General features: G+C 40.1%; 2 protein-coding genes across 2 annotated transcripts in view; both read right to left on the bottom strand.

Annotated features, from left to right (window-relative positions):
* Positions 1-21,829, bottom strand: part of LOC126378273 (polypeptide N-acetylgalactosaminyltransferase 1-like) — a 34,409-nt gene extending 12,580 nt beyond the window's left edge. The window contains exons 1-8 of the mRNA XM_050026464.1: positions 21,732-21,829; positions 17,443-17,591; positions 16,351-16,475; positions 15,619-15,775; positions 14,797-14,994; positions 14,157-14,316; positions 12,821-13,040; positions 11,527-11,618 (exon numbers count right to left, since the gene is read on the bottom strand). Of these exons, the coding sequence (XP_049882421.1) occupies positions 11,527-11,618; positions 12,821-13,040; positions 14,157-14,316; positions 14,797-14,994; positions 15,619-15,775; positions 16,351-16,475; positions 17,443-17,591; positions 21,732-21,829 (1,199 nt within the window). The remainder of the gene's footprint in view (positions 1-11,526; positions 11,619-12,820; positions 13,041-14,156; positions 14,317-14,796; positions 14,995-15,618; positions 15,776-16,350; positions 16,476-17,442; positions 17,592-21,731) is intronic.
* Positions 21,830-23,006: 1,177 nt separating this feature from the next.
* Positions 23,007-26,987, bottom strand: LOC126378602 (uncharacterized). Its single transcript, XM_050027013.1, has 5 exons — positions 26,733-26,987; positions 25,099-25,238; positions 24,051-24,581; positions 23,480-23,662; positions 23,007-23,032 (listed from the first exon to the last, which is right to left on the bottom strand). The coding sequence occupies exons 1-5, from the start codon at positions 26,855-26,857 to the stop codon at positions 23,007-23,009; spliced, it is 1,005 nt and encodes a 334-aa protein (XP_049882970.1). The 5' UTR covers positions 26,858-26,987.
* Positions 26,988-27,207: the final 220 nt, after the last annotated feature.

Here is a 27,207-nt window from a genome sequence, read left to right as displayed (position 1 = left end):
TCAATTCCTGCCAAGAAGAAACCTGCTCCTTAACACCTCTGAACCATAGAAGACCTTGGTCCGAAAAGAAACAAAAGGCGGACCTGAAAAGTACATTGTCACTAACTCCGAACGCTGAGGCGCGTTCACTTATGGATTGCAAGAACGTATGTGGACTCGTACGGCCGTCGAATTTAATGTTCCACTTCATTAAATTAATTGCTGAACCATCTGTCCCTTTTCCCCTGTTTTCCTCTTCTGGGTCGATGACGTTTTTTGTTGACAACAATTTCTCCAATGAGTGACCGCAAGCTATAAGATTTTTATTCAGCTTCAATTTTATGTCCCTATCGACAGACTCCGTGCATACTACACGCTCAAGACGGTGATGAAGATGATTATACAAAGCCCTAGCACGCATAAGGTGATGACGTTCCCTAGACTTCACTGCTAAATCAAGTTTTGCCTGCAGCTCCTTCAGCTTTTCGGTGATGATTGGGAATTCAGCCTGTGGTTTTCTTTCATCGTCCATTATTTCATCCGGAGAGAAACCAGTGATCAACTCCCTAAGCTGTTTCTTCAAATTGAGAACAGTATCAGCTGGTGCTTCTGCACGAATACTTACTTCATATATTAATTCATCACGGAGCAGTGAATGTAAATAAACCGTTTGGATATCCATGGTTGTGTTTCAGAGTTATAATTTCAAGATTGAAAAGAGGTTTGAAGTAAACTGAAGTAAATTTATATCTCAAAATGTACCCGTCTGCCTCCAAAACTTATTATCTAATATATGTACAAAATTTTTCATTAAATGTAAACCAAATAAGTGTAATTATCACACAACATCAATTCTCAGTCTATCCCTGTAAATAATTTTCAAAACAATAAAAGAAACAACAGTGTTTTATATAAATTTTGTTTTAGGTTATGTTTACTATGAAGTAAATGTTTATTTTTAAGTTGTAATATATAAAGATTATAAAGCAAGTTGACTACTAAATATTACTCAATAAAGTTGTTTTTTAAAAGACAGATCTAAAATTATTCCAAAAAACCAAGTAAGTAAAATGCTTGCCAAGCAGCGGCACAACTAACAATATGATGATGAAGCAAAGTTACAATATATCAATTTTTTAACTAATGACCTGTTATAAATTTGTTAAAAAACTACCTTTAAAGCTGATAATGATAAAAATAATGAAAGTTATTGTAAATTTGTTTTTTAATTTTCCTAATAGGTATGTTTACAACATTCAATTGTTGGAAAATTGAACATCTATATGGATATTATTAGTCCAAAAAAGCTCAATACTCATAAAAAAAAATTTGCTAGTAAGCATCAAATAAATGTTCAAAATATGTTTTTAGCCTGTAATTATACAAAAGGTTAAAAAAATAAATAAAGAAAACACAAATGTAGTATTAAAAATGACAATAAGCCCTAGACCACTTTGGTCATAAAATTGGGTTTAAACTTATTGTACAAAATAAGTATTTAAGTTAGGTCCCTTTAGGAGGCCTAGAACCTTACTTATACCATGGGTTCTCATCGCGAACATTAGGAAACATTGTTCAAAAAAATTTCAATAGATGACGCTAATAGTACCGATTTGTAATTAAAGTTTCTTTAAAAGCCAATAATCGATAAATAGGCACTAAAATTATGTTTTATAATTTAAAAGTTATACTCCAACCAAAAGTTAATCAAAGATATTGGCATTTAATGGAGATTTTTATATTTTTAAATTTAGTGGTTACTCTAGCGGATTTACGTCGGAACTACGTCGAGTATGGAGCTTGTTGAGGGGTTGAACGTTCTCGTTTTTATTAACGCCATCTATAATTATGTGTAAGAAGCTCGCTTAAAGTTGCGCCATCTATCGTTAATTATTGCAACATCGATCTAGCTTTGCCACAGATAATACAATATTACGTTTTTAAAAGATTGTGTTTATTTGCAAAATACATTTTATTGAATTAATTAAATGTTTAGTTGTAATTCTCATAAATTATGGGAGATACAATATCAAATTTTAAAAAAAAATATAACCTGTATAAATATCATTTAAAACTAAATTTGAGAACAAAAAAAAAACGCAACTTTCAAATAACGTAGGTAGGTTAGTAACCTACCTATGTTTGAAAATGTTTGTTTTCGTTTGAATTACGAGTCGAACGCGCCTTCTACGTTTTGTGTATTGTGGTTTACAAACTAACCCTGGACTGAAATCGGACTTTGATTTGGCTTCATGAAACCTGCTTTCACGTAGCGGCACAGGAACAGTGGTTATAAAAAATGTCTGCACACAATTGTTCTTATTATAATTGTACAAATTCTTCGGAACAGAAGTCAATGTTCCGTTTTCCGTGGGATGACGTCAACCGCCTAAAAGTATGGCTTGAGAATTGCGGTAAGTAGTTAAATGTTTACTTTTATTTATTTTTAATATTAAACTGCAAAAAGTTATCAAACAAACAATTTGATAGAATCAATGACAATCAAAACTGGAATAAAATAAAAAGAAATACCTAATTAACATGGTGGGAAAGTTATTGCCACTCCCCCTACTTGCTAGACTATTATTTTGGTACCTAATCGGTTTATCATTTGTCACCATTTATCATTTAGTTTACCATAATTAATGTAATACTTAAACTCAAGCTGAGATCAACAGTTTAGAGTAGTAGAACAGTTTTTTCTGTCTGAAGAACATAATATAATTAGGTATTGTGCTCAATGTCAATTTGGAATTATTAAATTAACTTTTGTACAATTGGGTAATTTAGTATGGCATATAGATATACTAATCAAACTTGAAAATCATAATTAGTGATTTTTAACATATTCTTACTGGGAACTCAGGGCCTCCAGATTCTGAACCAATTGCTATAACTACTAAAGCACTGGAATAGTCAAAAAATAAAAGGGACAAAAGTTAAAAAAAGTCAATCAAGTACATAATTATTGCTGAATTTTGGACTGTTTTATTGAACATTTTATAGACCAGGGCGGTTAAAATAGCCACATCGAAGCAATTCATCTAAGAAAGCAATATTGCAGTTTCACATTTGTGCATATAAAAGTAAGTGTGCGATGCAAACAAATGTCAAATAGCAATATTGCTTTCTTAGATGAATTGCTTTGATGTAGCCATTTTGGCCCCCCAGATATCTACTTACACATTTACTTTTAAGATGAAAATAAATAAAAATAAAACATTAATTTATTTCTTCTTATACAGTCTTAATAGATACCTAAGATAAACTACTATCTACCAAACCTACAGTTTTGTACCAATTTCACACATCGGGACTGTGTACAGAAGCCAGGAACCCAAATGAGGTATACCTAGTATCTTGGTCTCGCTCACACCTGACCACCTTTCAGCAGGTAACAATCTATACATACATTATGTATAGGTAGGTACCTACAAGAACTTAATAAGACATGTCAAAAGTTGCTGTTTTAGTAGATTCTGCCTCTGTGTATTATTGATTAGAACATTAGGCTTATGATCTGGAGGTCCGGGTACTGTTTCTGATATTATCAAAATTACTTTGTGAGATTATTCATCACAAATCAAATATTTTTAATGATCACAAACAGTTAGAACATACAAAAATTTATGCAACATACCTACTACAGTACACATGGGAGGCCTGTTTAAGCAATTTCTTCCAGGGAACCACTACCATGATCCAACCATTAATCTTTGTTTAGTTATGACATTGCGGACTAAGTCACTTAATTGTCCGAAAAAGTAAGAGTAAGCTTTGCTTCAGAAATTATATAGTTGGTCCGGGCTACCACCAAAACGATTACCTCCTGTTATTTGAGGGTAGAGACGATCCAGCAGTGGAACATCTATAGGCTATTTATGTTTTATTGAAAATTATATTCTTTTCTTGTAGGTAATATGAACATTGCCCACTTGCCTGCAGAAAATTTGCGGTCAAGGTATTTATGCATTGACCATTTCAATATCAAGTATGTACGAAATGAGACTGGTCATAGAAAAAGACTCCAGAGAAGTGCAGTTCCAGAACCATATCAGACTCAAGACGTTCAAAATCGCTCAAGCACTTCCTCACCAGGTAAGCACAATTAATTTGTCAAGTTATTACCTACAATTGGGTAGGTAGGTACTTACCTACCACTGAATTAATACAAATACAATCAAATTTTTATTGTAGGTTAGGTACCTACCTATTGCTTGAATATCTACATAATATTGGGTTTTAGTATAGTGAGTTATTACCTACATGAATGATACCTACCGACCTTGAGTTTTTTTGAAATGTTAGGTACCTAGCTAATTACAACTTACCTACTACTTAGATGTAGACAAGTTAATGTAGGTACCTACCTACCTAGTTAAATGTTTAAAGTAGGGGATAGGTTGTTTGTATGAAGTGTCCGGGCTGTGATGATAGATAGGTTCGATAGGTGCCTATAGACGTCTCGATTCCGAACCATTTTCAGTAACTAAACTATAATAAAGCCGTATTAACATAAATTGTAGGGTTTAAAATAATTAAAGACGTAAAATATTACTTTATTGTACCTATACCAAGATACCTACCTACTATCTATAATACCTACTTAATACCTTAATGACAAATTGACAGCCTCCGTGGTCTAGTGGTTAGAGCGATAGGCTCAAGATCTGGAGGTCCGGGTTCGATTCCCGATGGGGACATTGTCGAAATCACTTTGTGAGACTGTCCTTTGTTTGGTAAGGACTTTTCAGGCTTGAATGGTGATTCAAGCAATCAGGTGTGATTGTTCGAAAAAGTAAGATGATTCCGTGCTTCGGAAGGCACGTTAAGCCGTTGGTCCCGGCTATTAGCCGTAAAAACACCTCCACCAACCCGCAGTGGAGCAACGTGGTGGAATATGCTCCATACCCCCTCCGGTTGATTGAGGGGAGGCCTGTGCCCAGCAGTGGGACGTATATAAGCAGTTTATAATACCTTAATAGGTAAGTATCTACCTAGGTAAGTTAGGTAGCTATAGGTAGAAAAGTAGCTTTTCGCTTTCAACTTTACGCAGACGGCGATTGTCGTAGATGGGTAGGTAATGTAACCTACCATAACGTAACCAGTTGTTTAAGCCTGAAGGGGTAACAAACATACAGGCAGATTTACCTACATACCTAGGTACCTACTACGCATCGCATCGCATCGTACGTACCTATCATTTGCGTTTGCGCGACTCAGCCAGTAGGTAGGTACCTGCCTACCTACTTACCTACAATCGTAATAACACGTGACCTCGCGCAACGCAACAAGCTAGAATGGATCTTATCTTTATAATGACATAAAGTCTATAGTTGCTCGACACACGGAATTGAGACGTAGTTGTTTACAATCTTGTACAAAACAGTGCACCGCGCTTACAGGGCTTATAGGTATATATTATAGCGGTTATTAAACTACCCAAACGCGATGCGTCGAGATCGCGGGCTCGGGCATCAGGATCGGGCAGTGTTATAATAAACAGTTCATTGGTGGGCGACCCACGATTTCGTCATACATTTTATAGGTAGGTAGGTTACATTGGTACACACGATGACCTGACGCATCGTGTGTGGCAGATGAATCGAGTTAATGTAGGTAATAAAGCCTTATCATTCCACTTACTTAAGTAGGTAGGTACCTACTATGTTTGTGGCTCTTTCACGCAAAACCTATACCGCAGCGTAGCTACCTAAAATCATATAGGTACGTAAAGTAAGGCCAACCAGACGAGATACAAAAAGGTAAACAAACGGACCATTACTGAGTTACATTGCGATAACCAGGGATTATCATCTCTGTCCTTATCACTCGTACGCGCAGTTATGGCGTCAGTTGGTCAACGACAGCTGTCGTTGTGTTTCGTGGTAGGTACAGGAAAGCAGTCGGTACTGCAGCTGTCAACATTTGGACCGCCATTTTATGAACATGTTCATTTCTGTTTGGATTGCGTTCGAAGTGATACATATTTTTTCGTCCCCGTATTTACCTACTTAGATTTTTGTTCTTATTATTCCGTTTCTGTTACTTTTATTTTTGATTTTTGCTGGTATTATGAGTAGTTGTTGATTTAAACACAGTATTGACAACATGATTGATAATACGATAGATAGTTTTATCATAAACACAGCTGACTCGGACTCTTCCGACGAATCATCTTTGTCTAGTACAGACGACAGCGATTAAAATTCGGACTTTATGATAATTTATTCAAATATAAATGTTTTGAACTTCTGAAACTTTGTTTACATTCTATATCTCGTCTGGTTGCCTTTAACACGTCAGTAATCTAATCATTATTTTTATTTATTTTATTTTAAGTTATATCTGTCATTATAATTAAAATCAATTTATTCAAACAAAAACAAAACAAACACACCCTATAAATAAAACACCTCCTCCGATGCGTCACATCGAGGCAAGGTGCCCAACAGGCTGGCAGCATTACCCCTCTGAATCGCCAGGCTAATTCTCTGACAGAAATAACTACCAGCCCTAGCATCCCCCGAAGCCCCGATAAGACGCATTGAGAGATCTGTCATTATTATTTTTTTATTCTATCTGTCATTATAATAATATTATAAAACAAAGCTCCCACGCCATTCGCTCGTCTGTTTGTTGGCGGCTATCTCAAAAGAAAAAAATAATAATGACAGATATAACTTAAAATAAAGTTAGATGTGTTTACAGGAATTAGCACCAATGTCATGACTTACAAGAAGTGTTACATATTTTTTTCTTTGAGCTTCTATTTGCAACTTTTTACCACGCACTTCGCATGTTGCCAGTTCGGCGCCTAATCGCGCACCGCGGAGAAATACTGTCACGTCGCTATATTAACAGTAACTTTGCGTCCCACTTTTTGAGCGCTGATGTTCAATCTATGTCCGAAAAAAATCAAGACTAGTGGGAGCTTTCATCGAAAAAGCTGCCTAATGGTTTTGAGATATAACAAAACAATGTATTGTGGTTTTTTATAAGTACCTACCTATGTCTATCTTTTAGGAATCACTTATCATACACATTTTAATATTTATAAAATGGCTACGTTAATACGTTAGTTACCTACCTACTTTAATGAATGTTATAATTGCCCTTTTCTTCCTTTATGTTAGGTATTGTTATCTCCAACAACTTTGCTTTACATTCATCTTTTGGGGCCTTTGGCGACTCAATCATAACCCTGACACTAGGGTTGATGAGGCTGGTATTCCACCCACGATAAGAAGATAAGATTCACGACATTATTTAATACATACTATTTTTCGTTTTAGGTTCATCAGGTACTTTTAAAGTACTGACACCGAAAAAGGTGTACAAAAATAAACGGCTTCGCGACTGCGAACTTGAAGAGCTCGTGGAGCCGCCAGCAGTAGCATACCAGTGCAACACGCCGAAGAGAAGACGGTTGTCAATTACTGAAGACACGCCAAAATGCAAAGTGTTAAAAAAGAAATTAGTATTGTATCTAACAATAACAAAATGTAATACCTTTTGAATTAAAGAAGTAGTATAATTGAATATTTATTGTATTTTCATTCTAGTCATTAAAAAAAAAAATCCAACTTCATTAAATTTGTTAATTTTAATAATCAAGTAGGTATCTTAATTATAATATACTAATACTACTTTTATATAAATTGTAATGAACAATTAATTATTTATAGTTACTTTAAATGATATCTATCTATGTAATGGAAAGGGGATAGTAAAATAAAAAAGACACATTTCTATTGTTTAGTTATTTATTCAAAACCATACACAAACTCAGTTGAATCAGAAAAGCTGGATCAGTGTTTTTCCCAGGAAAACCTAGGTAACTATTTGGTACTCAACTAAAACTCATTTAAACAGGCACATTATTGCCAGATTCACATTCGGCTGTTTGCACATCCTTTCCTTTACTACTTGGGCCACATTATCTTTCCACTTATTTTATATTATCTTGACTCAACCAGGGTACTCGCTATATTATGTTACCTACAAATGAAAATATAATAGTTATTAAAAGAGCACATTAATTTTGATCGGCAATGATATTCAGAACAAAACATTTCTACCACCCATTAGGTATTATAGGCATTAGTTTATCTATGTATCACAGATAATATAATAACATAACATAAGCAAGATCTTGCATCCCATTGAGGTAGTCAAAGTAACATTCATCACAAGATGAACTAAGCACACGCACCTCACGAGCTTTCCGTTAGGCTAACGATAGGCTGTATCGCTACCTATAATGGTCAGGCCAAGTGTGCTAGATGTGAACTGTTTAAATTAAATTAATGCAAGTCCGGTACCAGGGTTTGAACCGGGTTCATCGTTTGAGATGCAAACAAGTCTACCATTATGACCTATTTTATATTAGAGTAATAGTGACTATATAATAATAGTAGGTATATTGCAATGTATGACAAAACTTGTGTGCCAAAACTCTGCTCTGTCCGCCCTGAGAAGGAGAGTAAGTGTGAGTTAATACTCTCATATACCAATGAGTAGTAATAGTAGGCTCTATTTTTTACATTTAGACACATGGATGACCTATTACGCATGTAATCCGATGAGTTTGAAATTTATCTACTTTATTGAACATTTAGATATTCGGGCTCAAAGAAATGGGTTAATGGGATAATAATTTAAGCATACATACCTGGCATAGTGCGAGTCTCATTTATGCAGAACAGAAGTCAGGATTAAGTTTTCACTATAATACCTACAACTCCAAAGAAAATATTTTTCTTTGAAAAGTAGTGTGGCTTTCATGAGGTAGACTTGTATCATATTCATCACTTGGTCATGGTCAGAAAATTGTTGATATGTGGTTCAAATAGCCTTTGCATGTCATTCTTCATAATGGTTATCATCGTCTTTAGAGATCTGAAATAAATTACAGGCTTAAATTCACAACACGCTCACTGCCTAACTAGACTTATTTAACTTTTTTTCAACAAACAGTATATTATGATTTGTACCATAGATAGGTGACAGCTACACAAAAAAGTATCTACTACATACATACTTATACTCACGCCTGTAATCCCGATTAGGCTGGGCAGAGCCACGAGTAAGCAGAGACCAATTTGGAAGCACTTTATACAAAGTCCTCAGGTGCTTAACCGGTGGTCCAATGTAATGTTTCATCATGCTAGAAAAGACTTGTCTTTCATAAAGGTTCTCCTCAGTCGGGTTTACGACACGCCCGGGATGATAAGGGACGATTGCGTTCTAGGTAGGACCTTAGCTATGTTTTTAATTATCTTCCAGTTTTAGTAACTAATTAGATACTTACAGGAGTTGGAGATATATTTTTGCCAATACAAAATGAAGACGTAATCAATAAACCCCACCAAACAAAGACCTTGTATTCTTTGCCCACCAAACATCAGATATAATCGTATGTCAACTAACAACTGTCACCTTGACAATGTCACAGATCATTGTCACAGATTATAATACTAACATGTCAACGTTGAGAAAAAAAATCCGTTTGCGCCATCTATTATCTTAATTTTACTCTAACTCTAAGTAAATATATTGTGCTTGCAATAACTTGCACTCAGTAAGCTGAAATTTCACTAGATGTCGCTCGATTCGTTCGATCCCATCAATAAATGACCACTAGATGCCGCTAAAAAAGGGGCGTTTTAGCGGCATCTAGTGGTCATTTATTAGAACTAAAAATAGCCCGAAGAATTGCCCGAGTTAGAACGGCACAGTTTCGTTGTATGACGTGAGGCATCTGTACGTTAGTATTATATGATCTGTGCTTATACTAAGAAACAGACACAACTTAACCTAGGATGCAACATAAACACAAACAATTCACACAAAATCCCATCACTTTTAATAATAAAAAAAATACACTGTTTTCACAAAATTTATTCTTAAAGTTTATGCCAACACCACTTATATTCTAAAATGGTTGTACAGAGCGACAATTTCACCAAGAAGGGCGCCACTGAAACGTAAATCTTTTGCTACCTATTAGGAAGGTAGGTGAAATAGGAAATAGAGTTATGAAATACCGATATCGATATGTTTCAGAAATTTATAAAGTGGTGTTTACCTGAAGGGCACAGCTAGATGTTATAGACCGGTGAGCATGAGACAAAGAAAACTCCCTTGAATTTGTACAATGTATATTTTTTAAATCTACAAATTTCATTAACCATAGGTAGGTCAAAAACCCTATGGAGGGAGACAGGTCGCGCTTTGGACCGTCAGGTTAATTGTCACTCCGTAACAACCATGGGATATCACTATGTTTAAAAACACTGTCCGTACACCTGTAGGCACCTCACTTACTCGAGGACCTCCGACTATCAGGCCTACCTGAGGCGTTCCGGAATACCGTACAGGTGATGAGTTGAGGCCGGCTCAGGCCAGGGCGTGCTGGACGATGGCGGCGCAGCGGGCCAACTGTTACGCAGCTGGCGGGCTGCACGTCCACCGGTCAACCTCGCAGTCCTTCACCGGGCCTTATCCGGAGTGTTGACAAAAGGAGAGGCGCGGCACATCCACATGCGCGCCGCACAAAGAAAAGCTTCGACGTGCAACCAACCAAGGCAAGCTCCGCCAAAATGAAGCTTGAAATAACTCTCAAAAGCAGAAGAAAACAGTAGGAATCTTCATTCACAAAATTTGTTGAAATAGTCTGATCCAATCATAAACTTCTTCTTAGATTAAAACTTGCAAAAACGTTAAAACTTTAAAACGTTAAAACTTAAAGAAAACACAAGAAACCCATCTGCAACAAGGAATGGCAATGATTAGCATGTGGTTCAGCTGACAGCGTGGCAATGCAACTCACGAGTGTAAAACAAAGAAAATAACTTACAGGTTCATCCGGGATAGTTGGGCATCGCTCGGATGAAACCTAAACCCACCCACTGGACCTTAGGCGATGGGATTTCAGTGATGTTGCTGAAAACAAGGACCTCGAGGTTATCACAAAGTTGGTGCAAAAATATGCACGAAGAATTGCGAGGACTCACCATCTCGGTTAAGTTGTTTATTTAAATCGAGACATCGGCTCTTGATGTCGCCGATAAATCGTGGCTTTTAATTTGCCCACATTATTGTTACGGCAGTGGAGTCTCCGGCGCTCTCGCGACGTCCCCACTTTCCATAACCTGTCTCTCAGCTCAGCCAGCTGTCAGTCTGACACAAGAACCACGAACAAAGTTGCCAAACTAGAAAAAATCTCCCAAACCATAAATTCGCCGAATCAACGACAACAATCGATCGACTTGTTTGATCAAAACTAATCCAAAACTAAATCTTTAAATAAATGTTGCAGATAATTTAATATACCAAATTTTGAAGAAAATAAAAATAATTAAAAATATTCGGGCCCATCGATAACCCTGCAGCGCCATCTGTGTTCTGTGAAACAACATTATATCGCCAGAAACCACAAGATGTCGCTACAAGGCTCGTTGGTCCGAAATGCTTCGTTACAATATCTTTATTGTCTGTGTAATATGTATTAGTGTCTGTGTAAGAAGGGAAACAGGCTCTAACCAGGTAGGTGCATGGCTGCGCTTGCGTCGCTGTTTCTCCCGTTCCGGCACATCGATCCACTTAAAGAAGCCATTGAACGAGAATCCTCCTATCTGGAAAATAGTATAATAATAATAATCTATCTGAAGCATGTGGAATCCAGTGGTAGGTGTTGTAAAAAGCTTAAAACGGCCTAATGTGGTGACAAAACGTGAGGACACAGTGAGTGCGGTTTGTCGTAGTGAGTTTGGTTCCGAACGTTTCGACACGTCCCGATATCAAATACATAAACAAGCGGCAAAGACAGAGGGTAGACAGATATGTCTGCCCACTCCAATCCCATCAGTCATCCCGTGATCATGGCACTTGCAACAGTGTCGAAATATCGGGAGTCTCATATCCCTGCTGTAAGAACCCGTTATTATGTGTTTTAATTATGGAAAATAATAACTTGAAGGTCTTCAGTTGACAAATATAATGTAGACCATCTGTTGATGTACCAGATAATGCAGCCACCGCATGGTGGTGTAAGTAGGACCCTCGTTCACGGAGCTTTTGAGTCTGAGTTTCTGTACACTCACAAGTCAATTGATGAGGGAATATATACAGGGTGTTAGTGACATCGCAACGAATACTCAGGGGGATGATTCAGACCATGATTCTGAGTTAATATCAGGTAGCATTTTTTGATTGTACGTACAAGTATTCATATGTTACACTATCCCCCTAAGAATATTAAATAAGTATCTCCTATGAGTACTCAAGGGTTGTTTGAAGAGATTGCTACTTAGCAATAAGGCCGCCTATCGTACTCTTTCTATTTCTCTTTTGTTTTAATTTTATATTTCCTATGTGTGCAATAAAGTTTTTGTTATGTTATGACACTGTGGTCCTGCGTACCTATCACCGGCTTGCTTCCCAAAAGGGGGAGCCAGTTCGAACCCCGGCACGCACCAATGAGTTATTTCATCTTAAGTGCAGTTTTCACTAACACAGTTGGCTCGATCATTATAGACGGCGCACCTATTAAATAAATAATAATAAAAAAAAAGCTCGGTGAGGTGTGGAGGTGTGGGTACTTAGTTCATCTTGCGATGGATGTACCTCTGACTACCCCAAGCCCCAAGCAACCTCTGTCATCGAAGCTTTTGCCCGCAACCTCACCTGATGGCAAGTGATGATGTGACTGAGGAAGGGACATGCTTACCTAAGTGCCTATTCACTCTTGCCTTGAAGAGTCTCAGATTGTACTTATCGGGAAACATCTTCGCGGGCAGAGAATTCCAAATCTAACCAAGCCGTAGCGAAACGCTACCTGGTAACTGTAGTGTCCATCTCGCTTCACCGCGTACTTGAAGTCAGCCTTGCTGATGGTGTCGATGATGGGCATGACGACGGCGTGCGGGTCGTCCCGTATGCGCTGCAGCAGCGGCCGCAGCCAGTCGGGCTGCGCCTCGCAGTGCGCGTCCAGGAACACCAGCACCGAGCCGCCCGCGGCCCGCGCGCCCGCCAGCCGAGCGCGCGTCAGACCCACGCTACGCGACACCACCATACAAGTTAAATCTTTTGTTTATTATCAACTAGACACCCGCCCCGGCTTCGCTCGGGTGCAATGGTGAGGAAAAAATTAAATTATTCACGACATCACATTAAAAACCTGAAAAATAACAGTATTTCTCCACTATTTAATGGGTGTTATTATACATAATAAATCTTCCTCTTGAATCACTCTATCTACTAAAAAAAACCGCATCAAAATCCGTTGCGCAGTTTTAAAGATTTAAGTGTACTTACATAGGGATATAGGGACAGAAAAAGCGACTTCGTTTTATACCATGTAGTGATGTAGGATCCACCTAAAATAATTCAGCTCATGATTCTGAGTTAGTATCAAGTGGAAAGGACTTTCCGTTGCAAAATTGATTGATTCCCCTGAATTGATTTATGCTTGCTGAATCATCTCCCTCAGTATTCGGTACGGTACACACCCTGTATACTAACATACACTTGGAAACTAGTTATGGCTGTAAAGAAATGGCGACAAACTCTCAGCGGTTTATTACTCAACAATCCACATCGAATACAAAATACACTTACCGCCAAGTCAGTATGATCGTGAATCGTTTTCTTTATTTAATTAGTGAATGTTTGTCAAGTCATACAACCAATTTATACTTCAGGACGCCGAAACCAACCCCGCCGGCGTGGTCGACGATTTCCCTCATTCGGCGCTTACCGCTACCGATCCACTACGGTCGATTAATTCTTTTAATTATTCTTCCTCTCAGACGACGCCCTGAGCCGAGGTTCGCGCCCAACTGGGCACCGTCAGGCCGGTTGTCTTAAACGTTGTACCGGGTGAGAGCCCTCAGCGCTCCCCATTTGTCCAGCCAAGTAGATAGTGCCATTTGCGGCAAATTTACAATAATTCAAGTAAAAAAAAAATGTCAAGTCCCATTCATATTCATGAGTTGATTCAGAGATTCCCATCTCCCAACCCTGAGAAATGTCAATAACGGTGATGACATTAGGGCGCCATATTCTTTTATTACGACAGGACAAATATAAAAAAAACTGTGTGGGTAACTAGATAAAAAAGTAAGTTTTTACTGTGACAAGGTGCCAACGCAGGCCATATTGTGCATATTTACCGTTCGGGCAGCCGTAGTATCCGTATGAGGTCGGGCGGCAGGCGCGTGCGCACGTAGTGGCTGAGCTTGCCCTTCAGCTCCGGCAGCGTGGAGTTGTCGTCCACCAGGATGATCTCCTTCAGGTACACCAGCTGCGAGCTGGGATCCTGGCCTGGGTAACCTGAAATGAACACCTGGGCTTAAGATGGTTATATCAGGAACGGGCTGCTTTTAAAGATTAGCGTCACCTTCTGGGCTAGCTCGCTCCATCTTAGGCCTCGTCAATGCCTTCGGGCAAGTCTGGGGCCAAGGGAAAACCCATCAAAGGTGACAAAAACGCGTACTTAGTGTCGATGTCATTATATTCCACAAACTTATATGCCAAATAACAAATAAACCTTAAACTAGTGACCACCCTGATTGACACCGACCCCGCCCGCGTGGTTGACGATTTGCCTCATTGCGCGCTATGGGCCCACTAGGGTCGACATTCGGTTCACCACCTATCACGTAGGTCTAACAGAAAGCTCGGTGAGCTGTGGGTACTTAGTTCATCCTGCGATGGATGTACCTCTGACTACCCCAGTTGGGATATAGACGTAAAGCTTATGTTATAAAAAGTTATGTTCCTAGCTATGTTTTAAGTCTCAACTCTACCCACCTACAGTCATAGTGCGTCCCTGGCTGTCTGTGAACCTGGCGCGCCTGAACCAGGGCCGGTCCCGCCGGGCGCTGTTGACCACGGACCAGATGGTGCGCAGGACCACGGAGTACGGCTCGTTGTGGAACACGACGACCACTGACGCCGACGGCAGCGTCGCGTCGTACAGCTCGTGCGCGCACGCGGGGTCGCGGTGGTCTGTGACGGGTTAACAAACGAGAACGCAGACAAAGAACGTGTTTAATTAACTTGGTAAGTAAGTATCATAAACTGCCTATATACGTCCCACTGCTGGGCACAGGCCTCCCCTCAATCAACCGGAGGGGGTATGGAGCATACTCCACCACGCTGCTCCACTGCGGGTTGGTGGAGGTGTTTTTTACGGCTAATAGCCGGGACCAACGGCTTAACGTGCCCTCCGAAGCACGGAATTTCGGACAATCAGGTGATTCAAGCCTGAAAAGTCCTTACCAAACAAAGGACAGTCTCACAAAGTGATTTCGACAATGTCCCCATCGGGAATCGAACCCGGACCTCCAGATCGTGAGCCTAACGCTCTAACCACTAGACCACAGAGGCTGTAAGTAAGTAAGTATATTAATATTAACCTGCTACCTATTTACCTCCCTATTCGGATAATAAAATACATTTTGTTACTTACTTAATAAAAATAATAATATTTCATTTAACCCATCGGTCTCTGTGGCCCAGTGGTGCGTTGGGCTCACGATCCGGAGGGCCCGCAGCAGCTCAGGAATTGGTCTCATAGTAAGATATTTAATTTCCTACTTTCTAATTTGCTGTAAAAACACACGTAGGTACCTCCAACGGATCGGTTGTAAGCGATCCTGTCGCTAAGGTAGACGTTCATGGCGAGCCTCTTGAGGGACTGCTCGCCGAGCTCGCGGGCTCCCGCCAGCGAGGCCGCGGCGCCGCCCTCGCCCAGGCCGGGCACGATCCGCGCCTCGTCCGCCAACACCTGCGCGGCACGTACATCATCACCAGCCCATTAACGTCCCCACTGCTGGGGCACGGGCCTTCCCTATGGATGGATAGGGAGATCGGGCCATAAACCATCACGCGGGTCTTTGCGAAAGTTGCACGCGCGGCACGTACACGGGTAGGTTATTTTTTGATGGGACTTATTGTGGATTTGAAATTAATTATTAAAATAAATCTTCTATCGTGTGGGTTGTAAGGTGGATTACGAACCTCATCAACCCTGGTGTCAGGGTTACTATTGAGCCGCCAAAGGCCCCTGACATGGCTCATGTAACGACTACATACATACATCAGTAAGTAGTAACCGGGACCAACGGCTTAACGTGCCTTCCGAAGCACGGATCATCTAACTTTCGAACAATCAGGTGATCAGTCTGTAATGTCCTAACCAAACTAGGGATCACAAAGTGATTTTTGTGATATGCCCCCATTCGAACCCAGGACCTCCGGATCATGAGCCCAACGCTCAACCATTGGACCACGGAGGCTGTTCAAAATAAATACCTTGCATCTTAAAATACGTGTGATCGTGTTGGTCCCCTGAGCACGCACCTGTCTCTCGTACTCCGCAGCGAGCGGGGCGCTCCATGTGAGGCGGTGGATGGAGCGTGCTAGTCTGCTGGTGCCCACCAGGCGGCGGTCCTCGTCATCATAGCTCCCATCTTCTTGGTCCAACTCTAGATTTTTTCACGTGACTTATTGTAGATTTGTCGCAAATGGCATTAACTACTTGGCCGGACAAATGGGGAGCGATGACCCGGTACAAAATTTAAGATAACAGACAGAGGTTCACGCCCAACTGGGCACCATCAGCGTCCAGCTCAGCACACGGCGTCGTCTGAGAGGATAATATTTGAAAGAATTAATCGACCCTAGTGGGTCGATAGCGATAAGCGCTGAATGAAGGGAAATCGTCAACCACGCCGGCGGGGTCGGTATCGGGGACCTGAAGTGTTTGTTTTCGCGCGCTGATTGGCAATTGGTACCGTTGTCCACTGGTTGGCTCCAACTCCAGTGCCAGGGTTACTGGTGAACCGTTAAATCCCGTTAGGAGTACGCGTGACTTATACATAGTGTCATGGGTTTGAATCCCGAGCTGGGCTCATAAATCCCTGGATTTGACGTAGTTTGGAGTGAACATGGTTTCCAGGATTTGTGTCTGATGGATGGCAATATGCTCACTCGTTACATGGGACTTGAGGAGTGGACATTACCATCATCACCAGCCCATTAACGTCCCCACTGCTGGGGCACGGGCCTTCCCTATGGATGGATAGAGAGATCAGGCCTTAAACCACCACGCGGGCCCAGTGCGGATTGATGGTTATTAACGACTGCCAAAGCAGCCGGGACCAACGGCTTAACGTGCCTTCCGAAGCACGGAGGAGCTCGAGATGAAAACTTTTTTTTTGTGGTCACACATCCTATGACCGGCCTTTGCGAAAGTTGCTTAACTTCAACAAACGTAGACCGAGCGCGAAAAACTAATTAGCTTTCATGAAACCTAATTGAATATGGCTTGATTAGAATGACTGAGGTATAGTGTTCTTGGTAAGTATGTCTCTTTCATACTAGGCTGTATAACCATATCTCTGTCCTGCTCAAATTCTAATCAATATACCTAATATTCAATGAGGGTTGTACCTGGTGCTGGGAGCCACTCCACCGTCGTCACCAGCATCGTCGCCATGACCAGAGCACACACCACCAACGCACACACTTTAGCTGCCCGGATACATTTCTTGGTCAGTAGTAGCATCGCCATAGACAAGGAGATAGCTTCGTTGACCACACTGCCAATCGAAGGCCTCAAAAAGGGGTACTTTCACTTCCTTAACCTATACGAACTCCATAAACTTGGTGGTTAAAAACGCCACATCGAAGCAATTCATCTTAAAAAACAATAAGTAATGGTGTGCGTCAAGCTAGCGGCCTCAAAAAAAAATGGGCACGAAAAAATAATTTGACCATACCAAAAAATAGTACTCTTATTGAAAAAAATAGTACCTGTTGTAAAAAAATTAGTACCATCACGGTTCTGGATTTATAGCCATGTTTTATTGCACTTGCTAGCTTGACGGTGAGCGTGGCGAGAGTTAACGACAAGGTCTTTCGCTTTGATTTAAACGCCAAAAAATAGTACCGAAATAGTACTCACCCCCTGCAAAATACCGAAAGTAGTACTTCAACGGTTCCAAAGTTATAAAGGCAGTTCTTTGATCCCGCTAACTTGACGTTTTGAAAATACCTATTATCTGGGGAATGCTTGCATACTTCAGTTTGTAAGTAATGTCAATAAACTCGTATGAAATAGTACTCCCTACCATCATAATTTGGACCTGATTCTCTTTGTAGAAATATGTCAAAAAGTCATTATAATAACTAATTTTTTTACAACAGGTACTATTTTTTTCAATAAGAGTACTATTTTTTGGTATGGTCAAATTATTTTTTCGTGCCCATTTTTTTTTGAGGCCGCTAGCTTGACGCACACTAAGTAATGCAATTTGACATTTGTATGCACTGCGCACTTACTTTTAAATGCGCAAATCTGAAATTGCAATCTTCTTGTGGCCTTTTTAACCCCCTTGTCCTCGTAAGACCAAGATTTCCAGACACAATAGATAAACAATGAAGTTTGGATTATTAAACAACATTCGAACTCTATTACTTATAAAAAAAACGATATAATCTAAGCGCAGCGCGCGCCATTTTGTGTATTTCCCGCCAATCAGACATTTTCTTTTTTACGACCCAAACGCAATTAATTCAGTCATTACTATACACGTACCTAATCCACTTAACTATAATACTATATTTTTACCAACTATAGAATATTTATAGTTACGTATTTATAAATGAAAATGTCTAAAATATAAAAAAACCTAACGATAAATTACGAATTGTGTTTAAAATACTTAAAATCAAAAGGGTTTAAGTACCTATACCTAACCAACTAAATACGAAATATCAAAATCAAAATTATTTAATTAATTAAGTAAATTATTATTTATTTTCAACAGACTTCGTATCAACAGTGGCTGCAAGTTGTCTTTGATTACTTGTGGCTCTGCCCACCCCATTTGAGATTACGGGCGTGAGTTTATGTATTATTTATTTTATTTTTAATTATTATTATCTAAGATTAAGGTACTCTTTGGGCTAGATACAATTTAGTGTTTACAGTTTAACACTAATAAATAGTTTTAACAAAATTTTGATATTTTAGTGGTCAAATTACCTAAAATAAAAAACCACTTGTTACGAGCTATTTGTTTGAAATATTAGATCCTCTGTCTTCGGTCATAGAATAAGCAATAATACTACGTTGTCTACGCTTCAGTTGTCTTCCGCTGGTATTGTAGTGTTCTTCTTATCATGGGGGCCTACCTTGTTATGTTGTGTTTAAAGGGTAAGTATTTCGATTTTAGATAGTCTAAGTAGTAGTAGATCCACTCCCGTGAACCCTAACGGAGTGAGCAGAGCCATCAGTAAACAGAAGACAACTTGCGTTCAACATGATGAACTCTCCCGATATCTATCTATGATATTAGGATTAATCCTCCGGTAGGTAGAGAGGGCGTCTGCGCCCAGCTGGTTATGCTATGCTGGAGATAATTCACAACTTTTACTTGCATGTGATTGGAAAGGAAAATAAACCATTATATTATAAAGAAATTCGTTTATTACAAAGTTTCCACCCAGCGTCGTGTTACCATACTTACACTGTGTGACCATACCAGCTCAATTACAATATTACATAACCCCATAGCTACACACATCGCCCAGTCGGCCGCACGTATAATATGGTACACATGCGTATTTCATGTTAACGACGCAACGTAACATTCGGTCACCTTTTAAAAGCAATTTTAGGAAATTCACGCCAACATTTCAAACTTTAATCAACAAATAGCGAGGCCACACTTTGGGTTGTGGGTCCGTTGAGACGTCGGAGCTCCGTCGGTCAACATATAACGAGACATATTCGAAAGACAGTTCATTGCGTCGACGCAACGGCGCGGCAACCCACGCCACGTGTGGTATCATTTTAACTATAACAAATCGATAAACATTTATAATGGAAAAACGAAACCAATTTTTATCTTATTCTAAACATTATTGTAGAAACTAGAATCAGCCTCAAAGTTTAATTATATCTTACAGGTCGACAAGGATTGTGGTACTCTGGTAAGATCGACGGGAGGGCGCTAGTGTGCTCCTTCTCCATTAATTCTCCATTTGTGACTGTCAAAAGTGACAGTTATAAATGGAGAATGTATAAGCGGTGTTAGAGCCGATTTTGGCCACGCGTCCAAACATCCTTGTCGGTCTATAGTCTATGCTATATGTTAATACATACTAAATATGGCACATTTATAGACTTTGAATTATACAAAAAAAAGGAAGTTAAAAAGGCCACACTGAAGCAATTTATTGAAAAAAAGCAAAGACTTTACAAGCTACGTTTCTCAAAAATAATAGAGATGGCGCTGTCGAGATGTAACGTGATAATTATATAATATTCCAAAATACCATGTAATGGCAGAAGCATATAATATAGAAGTAATTGTTGCTTGATATTTGGCTCATATTACTTATGTATAGAATGATGTTGCTGCCTATATTGCTTCTCTTTATTTTGATCAGAATAATAATGGGTGGAAGGTGTAATTGTGGCTGGGTGTAATAACAAGGGTCATCATTTATATCCAAAAACAAAGATAAAACATGCATTTATGTCTGTTGTGTATGAAATTAGAAGGTTAAACGAAGGAAAATATTTACAGCGCCATCTATATTGCTTTTGTGGAACGTAGCCTAGAAAGTACCTCATTCATTTAAAACATATTTGATATTTATATAAAGGTCACCTCAGATATCAAATTACGATATTGCTTTTAGACGAATTGCTGCAATGTGGCCTGTTTTAGAGCTATCAAACTAAAGTACAAGTTTGGTACATCGGAAGGACACTTTCTGTCATTATGATACAATATATAAATTTAAGTTTATATAAAAACTTTACTTGAGTATGTAAAATACAATGTTAGAAAAATAAAAAAGATCTGTTAAAGACCGGTTTAAACTTTAACGAGTAATTATAAACTTAACATTTAGTAACAATAAACGAACTTGCAGTTCAGTAAAGGCGGGAAATAGTCCTCAAAATGTGTTTTAAGTTCAGGCGGGGAACACAGGTAACGGACTTTAGGCGGAAGTGTTTTCATGTGAATGGATTAGGCTCGATTTTTGAAAAGAAAATAAAACAATATATTCATAAATTCACGCCCGTATTCCCTGTAGGGATGGACAGAGCTACAAGTAATTTTAATAATAAAATTAATGTACTTTTTACGGTTTAATATTTTCGAGAACATTAACTTCTTGTAAGCCCCACTAAATATCAAAAATTTAAAAGTAATCGTTAGTATGAAATCCATTCCGCCTTTAAGTCCGAGGTCCACTAATGTTGAGCTGTGGCTAGCTATCTATAAATGACCAATCGGTGAGCGGAATAAACATGGAAGCAAAAATGTGGCCCAAAAATGCCGCAACGGAAGTCGTACCGCGCGGGCGGGGCTTCAAAACCATACCGCCAATATAATAAGCATTAATATGCCGCAATGGCCTTTATTGCTATGGTATAAAGGTATTAATAGGCGCGCGTCTTTTGACGAGAAAATCACAACATTTAAAGTGTTTTTTCATTTTAGTGTAATTTTTTTTACTACTATGAGTGTGTTTTGTTTCTAGTGAGTTTTGGAGTCCGTGAATAATCAACCGCAACGAGCATTAATGTACCTATAATACGTTGCTATAGTAACGGCGTGTATGAGGAGACTGTTATGTTTATTTCCGTTCCCCGTGACCAATAGTAAATGGTTATTCTCACGTGATGTAAATTAATACGAATCCACAGCTCAGCATACCCGCATTGGTGGAGGCTGGAGTTAGTGGGGAAGGGGCCTATTGGCCACTGCGAGCGCCGCTCGAGGCAGGCGGCCGCGGCCGCGCCCCGGGGGCACATGGGGCGCCTCCACGTGCTGATGGCCCCGACCTAACCCGGCATAACCGCGCTGACTGATCATCATATCACCCATCAGCTGATCACCCCTATTGTGACAATCACTAGACCCTATATCGCCGATATGTGGAATATGCCCCCCACTGAGAGAACCACGGCTGCCCCCTCTTAACATGTCGCTTATGAGATTCCCCCCAGTCGTCCCCGTGTTCCCCCCGTAGTCCCCCGTGTCCCCCCCACGTGTCCCGGCATCCCGCCCGTCCTCCCGCAGATGCAGGTGGCGCAGGGCGCGGTGGCTGCCGGCCAGCAGCGTGTCCCCCGGGGGCCCCCAGAGGCCCACGTCGCGCGTCGGCTCGATGTCTGCGGCGCCCGACACGTCGCTCTGTTGCTGTAACGTGTACAAAATAAATTTAAAACCCGATTACGACGAAATTGCACTCTAAAAAGTATGAAACAAAAAATAAAGGATAGTTATTTTTTTACGGGTACCTAATTATTTTAATTCAATAGGTATTAGATAGTTGTATTATGGTACGTATGTCGTAGTCAGCTCTTATGAACTCATGAGATACATTGGCATACAACTATTATCTTTTGAGCGATTTGAGAATCAGTAATAAAAACAGATAATCCTTCTTTTCGTTTCATCGTTGGGTTTTCTTCTCTCGTGTGGGTTCTGAGGTGGATTACCAACCTCATCAACTCTGGTGTCAGGATTACTATTGAGCCGCTAAAGGCTCCTGATATGTTTCATGTAACGATATTTTATTTACATCAGTAAGGAGTAACCAGGAGTAAGTAGAAGCACAGTCGCTTCTGAAGCAGAGTCGTCGATACCCTGAGCTGAGGTAAGCGAACCCCGGAATAAGATGAGGATCTCACCGGTCCCCCGCCCTCGCGGCGTTAGCCCCTATCTGTTTAGATCACCGCTTAGTTTGTCTGAAATAATGCATAGTTTGGTGAAGGCGCCTGACCGTGTCCCGGGCCCGCGCGACGCAGTCCCTGGCCCGCAGCTCGGCGGCCACGCGGCGCAGCGCCCGCGCCAGGCGGCGGCCGCGCGCCTCCAGCGCCCGCCGCGGCTGGCGCCACAGCGCCGGGCCCGCGCCTGCCCACACGCACCGACAATATTTGAGCCGACAATGTTGACGACAGACACAGAATTAGTGTAGTTATGGGGCTCCTAGGCGATGCGTGGTGCGCTCGCTGCTAAAACAGCCACGCGTGTCCTGTGTTTTATCAAAACCCACCTGCCTCTGACGGTTAAGCGAATATCAAAAAGGCGGCCATCTTGTTTTTCCGCCATTTTGTTTAGCAATTTGTCAATAGAATTTGACCAAGGTTTAAATAGGGTTTGTGAATAAAAATTGGTTCCGCTGCGATAGTTTTGCCAGGCCGTAGGGTTCCTGATGTGCAAAAGTTTTTAAAGATCAGAAAAAAATCATACTCAACATGACGTTTCAAACTCCCGATACCTACATTATTTTTACCCCTTAAGGCTTCTTTTGGAAAAATATTTTTTTTGTATGGCAGCCATCTTGATTTTCTACCATTTTGTTTTTTTTACCAGCGATTGAATTTGACCAAGATTTAAATAGTTGTATAGCCTTGGGGAGTAAAATTTATATAATACAAGACTATTTAAGCATAAATTACCGTCAGTAGCATCAAGCTGTGCGTGCAGGTCCAGCTCGGAGGAGTGCGGCGCGCAGTGAGCGCCGCGCGTGAACAGCACGACGGCACTGTCGCACGACGTGTCGGGCGAGCAGTCGGCCGACGTGTCGGCGGGGCCGGGCGGCTGCAGCGGGGCGGCCAGCGCCGCCAGCTCGCGGGCCACGTCTGAGACACATTCACATACAAAGTAAGCCCGTATTCTGCTGGACCCACAGCTTTAAAATTGGTAATACTACTTATAGAACGGCAACTCTCCGCTCCCCACCGTCTGAGCTAAATTTGCGTCACCCCCCTCGGTCTTACTTTAGTCTTCAATCGTATGGACGTCAGACGACACGTCATGTGTAACACAGGACCAGGCGAGCAGAAATTATAGAATTCCATCTGCTTCAATCCTGACATACCTACTACCCTTGCTTCTTCTACATTTATCAATAGTTTCATACACGCTCGTCTTCTAGTGACCAGTGGATCTGTCCACCCTGATAGAGTATAAGAACCATGTATTATGCTGGATCTATATCTGACAACAGGTTATGATAAGTGTACTTGCCGTCTGACCACACAGCATCAGTAACCCCGGGCACATCCCAGCCCATCAACGGCCACGTGTCCTCCCCCCCACCCCCGGCCCCACGATCCAACTCGGGAAGCTCCCCCCCAACCTCCGGCCACCCCGTTTCCCCCCACACCGGCTCACCCCACGTCGCCCCGCACTCCGCCCATGGTTGAGGCTGCCACTCTTCTTGCCAGTCCTTAAGACCTGAATATTTCTCAGGGTACATTTCCTCAGGATATATCTTTTCAGAATCCATCCAGTCCACCTTCGTGTAACTACGATTGAGTTCTGGACATTTATCTCTTAAGTCTTGGTTGTCTCTATTGTACTGATGGGACTCCCAGGTCACAGGTTGAGGCCAGACTTCTGGTATGTCTCTGGGGAGTTGTTTGGGTGGGGGATATGGTGGGGGGGTGGGGATACGGTCGGGGTGGGTGGGGGAGGTGTCCTGTGTCTGGTTGGGGTCGTGCTCGAGCCAGCTCTGGGGGGTGTTGGGGCGTGATTCAGGGGGTGGGGACTGCTCGTCTGGAACAACATTGAACACTTGATGACACTCTCATCTTAAATAGACACTAGCAACTTGTTGATTGTGTGAAAAAGAATGTAAAATAATTTTGGAACATTTAGAACACAAATTATCAAAAGTCTAAAATCAGTCAAAAACTGAAGTCGTTTTGTTTTTTGAATTGTAATCTTATTTTTTTTTCTTCTTTACCTCTTTTTAGTTGCTATATGATTTTGCATGCTGTCAACGCACCCTGTTTGGGATGTTGACTGACTATTTTTGTTTGTAACTGTATATTTTATCATGTATTGTCAATGTCCTGTTGTGTGTTGCAATAAATAAATAAATGCATATAAAAATATTAAATTTTCATCAAATCAAATACACTTTATTGCAAAGAACTTCATTTTAACTTTTATTTGTTATGACAGTTAAGAAATGCATTGGAAGAAAGTAATCTAGTATTTGTAAAGAGGTGTTATGTAATTGTGTAAGATGTTGGAGTATATAAATAAAACAATGAAGTTATTTGGTCACCGGGTCCGCTGTCTACGAAAGCCTTGTTGAGCTCGGACTGTGAGCCCCCAGGGTCTCCTCCCTCCCCGCCGTCCCCTGCCTCTCCCACATCTGTCAGATCCACATCATATGTCTCGTTGAGGCTGTTCTTCATGGAAGCCCTGGGAAGAAGATAATACTGACATTGTTTCAAGTTGTCTTCTGGTTACTTGTGGCGCACCTCATTCAAAATAATAGGCGAGAGTTTATGTACCTATGTGTATGTGGAATTATTTGCCCAAGAATTTGTTTCCCGAAAAATACAATTTAGGCCTCTTCAAGGCAAAAGTAAATAGATGCTTTCGGCCTCATCATCACTAACCATTAAGGTGCAACGAGGGACTTTCGAGGCGACAATCCCCAAAAAGAATACAGATGGCGCTGTACAGATTTCCCTTCTTTTAAGCTTTATATATGTATAATTTCATGCATAACAGACATATGTATCATTTATCTTTGTTTTTGGGTATAAATGATGACCCTTATTTGATTACACCCAGGCACAATACATCTTCAACCCATTATTATTCTGATCAAAATAAGAGAAGCAATATACTTAAGTAGCATCATAATTCTATGTGTCTGATCCAAATATCGAACAACAATTATTTTAATAAACCTATGCCTCTGCCATTAGATTATATTATTTAATAATTATGTATCCGAGCAAAGAGAAAATAATAATAATATAAAAAAAAAATATTGCCAAAAAAGTAGGTACAATTAATTCCTAAACTAGCTTAGTGTTAGACACAGATATAAATAGGTAGGTACCATAGCTAAGTATCAGAATACTTGTATTACAGCCTATGATGACTCTCTCATGGATATTTATGTTACTTAAGCTAACTAGTATACATACTTATGTGACCAAAACAAACAAATACAAAAGTTGTTAATGACTGGCTTAACAAAATAAAAAGACAGAACAAAAATACTTATTTAGTTACCTAATTATCACTTTAAATCTGAACAGTGCCATCTACACTTTTTTAGGGAATGTAGCCTGGAAAGCCCCTAATTGTGGTAAAATCCCGCAGTGGAGCAGCGTGGTGGAGTAGGTATGCTCCATACCCCCTCCGGTTGAATGAGGGGAGGCCTGTGCCCAGCAGTGGGACGTATATAGGCTGTTTATGTATGCTTAACTATTTCCAATTAAAAAATTAAATACAATAATAATCCATGTGCCAAGTTCAAATATTGATTAATTATATGTGTTAACTAGCTGAATCTATAATTATTTATTTAAGCCTTCTCATTATTCTGAGATGAAGTACTACAATCATCAGACTATTTTATCACTATAATACAGAACAAAAGTGAAACCACATAGGTAAGTAGTTTCCTTTTATTGAAGGTGGCTATTACAACTTGGAATTATAAATTTTTGTAATCAATAAACAATTAAATGAATACCCATAACAATTACTAAACCGTTTCCGTACTTTGGAAAGCAATACGAATGAAAAAATAGCGTTTGGTTCGCATGTTTATCATGTCGTACGGCGTAAACTTTACATCAGTGTTTGAAATGCGCGCGTCATTCTTTACTAGCTTTTATTACACAAACTTCACAGAAGCTACATAGAGTCGTGGAGTATTGGAGTAAGACATACTTGTCCCGGTTATCCGGCTGCTCGCGACGCACATCACTGCAAAACTTCCAGTGTTTCTGCTTGCGGTAGAACTCAAGCCGGTAGATCGCCACCAGCTCCGCCTTAGACTTGTATGTACCAGACATCACGAACAACACTTACTAAAAATTACACTGCAACAAACAATTTTGCAAAAACATCCACTAATTACTAACAAAACTGCTGGCTAATTATTATTTTTTGATGTTGTATTAATTTTCACTTCACTTCATTTGAGACGACGGTAAACAGAAAATATTTTTTTTTACCCGACTGCGACGAAGCAAAACGGAGGGTTATATATTTTGGCATGGTTTCATTTTTGTTTCAGTCATTCAGTGAATATTAAACATTTTAACTTAAATATTTATTTTCCTTAATATAATACAATAGTTGCAGTACCTTTTAACATTTATTTGTTTATTTAATTGTTTTTTACTTAATAATATACTCTAAA

This window comes from Pectinophora gossypiella, chromosome 26, assembly GCF_024362695.1.
Source record: "Pectinophora gossypiella chromosome 26, ilPecGoss1.1, whole genome shotgun sequence".
Classification (NCBI taxonomy): Eukaryota; Metazoa; Arthropoda; class Insecta; order Lepidoptera; family Gelechiidae; genus Pectinophora; species Pectinophora gossypiella.
This window is presented reverse-complemented; position numbering and strand designations above follow the sequence as displayed.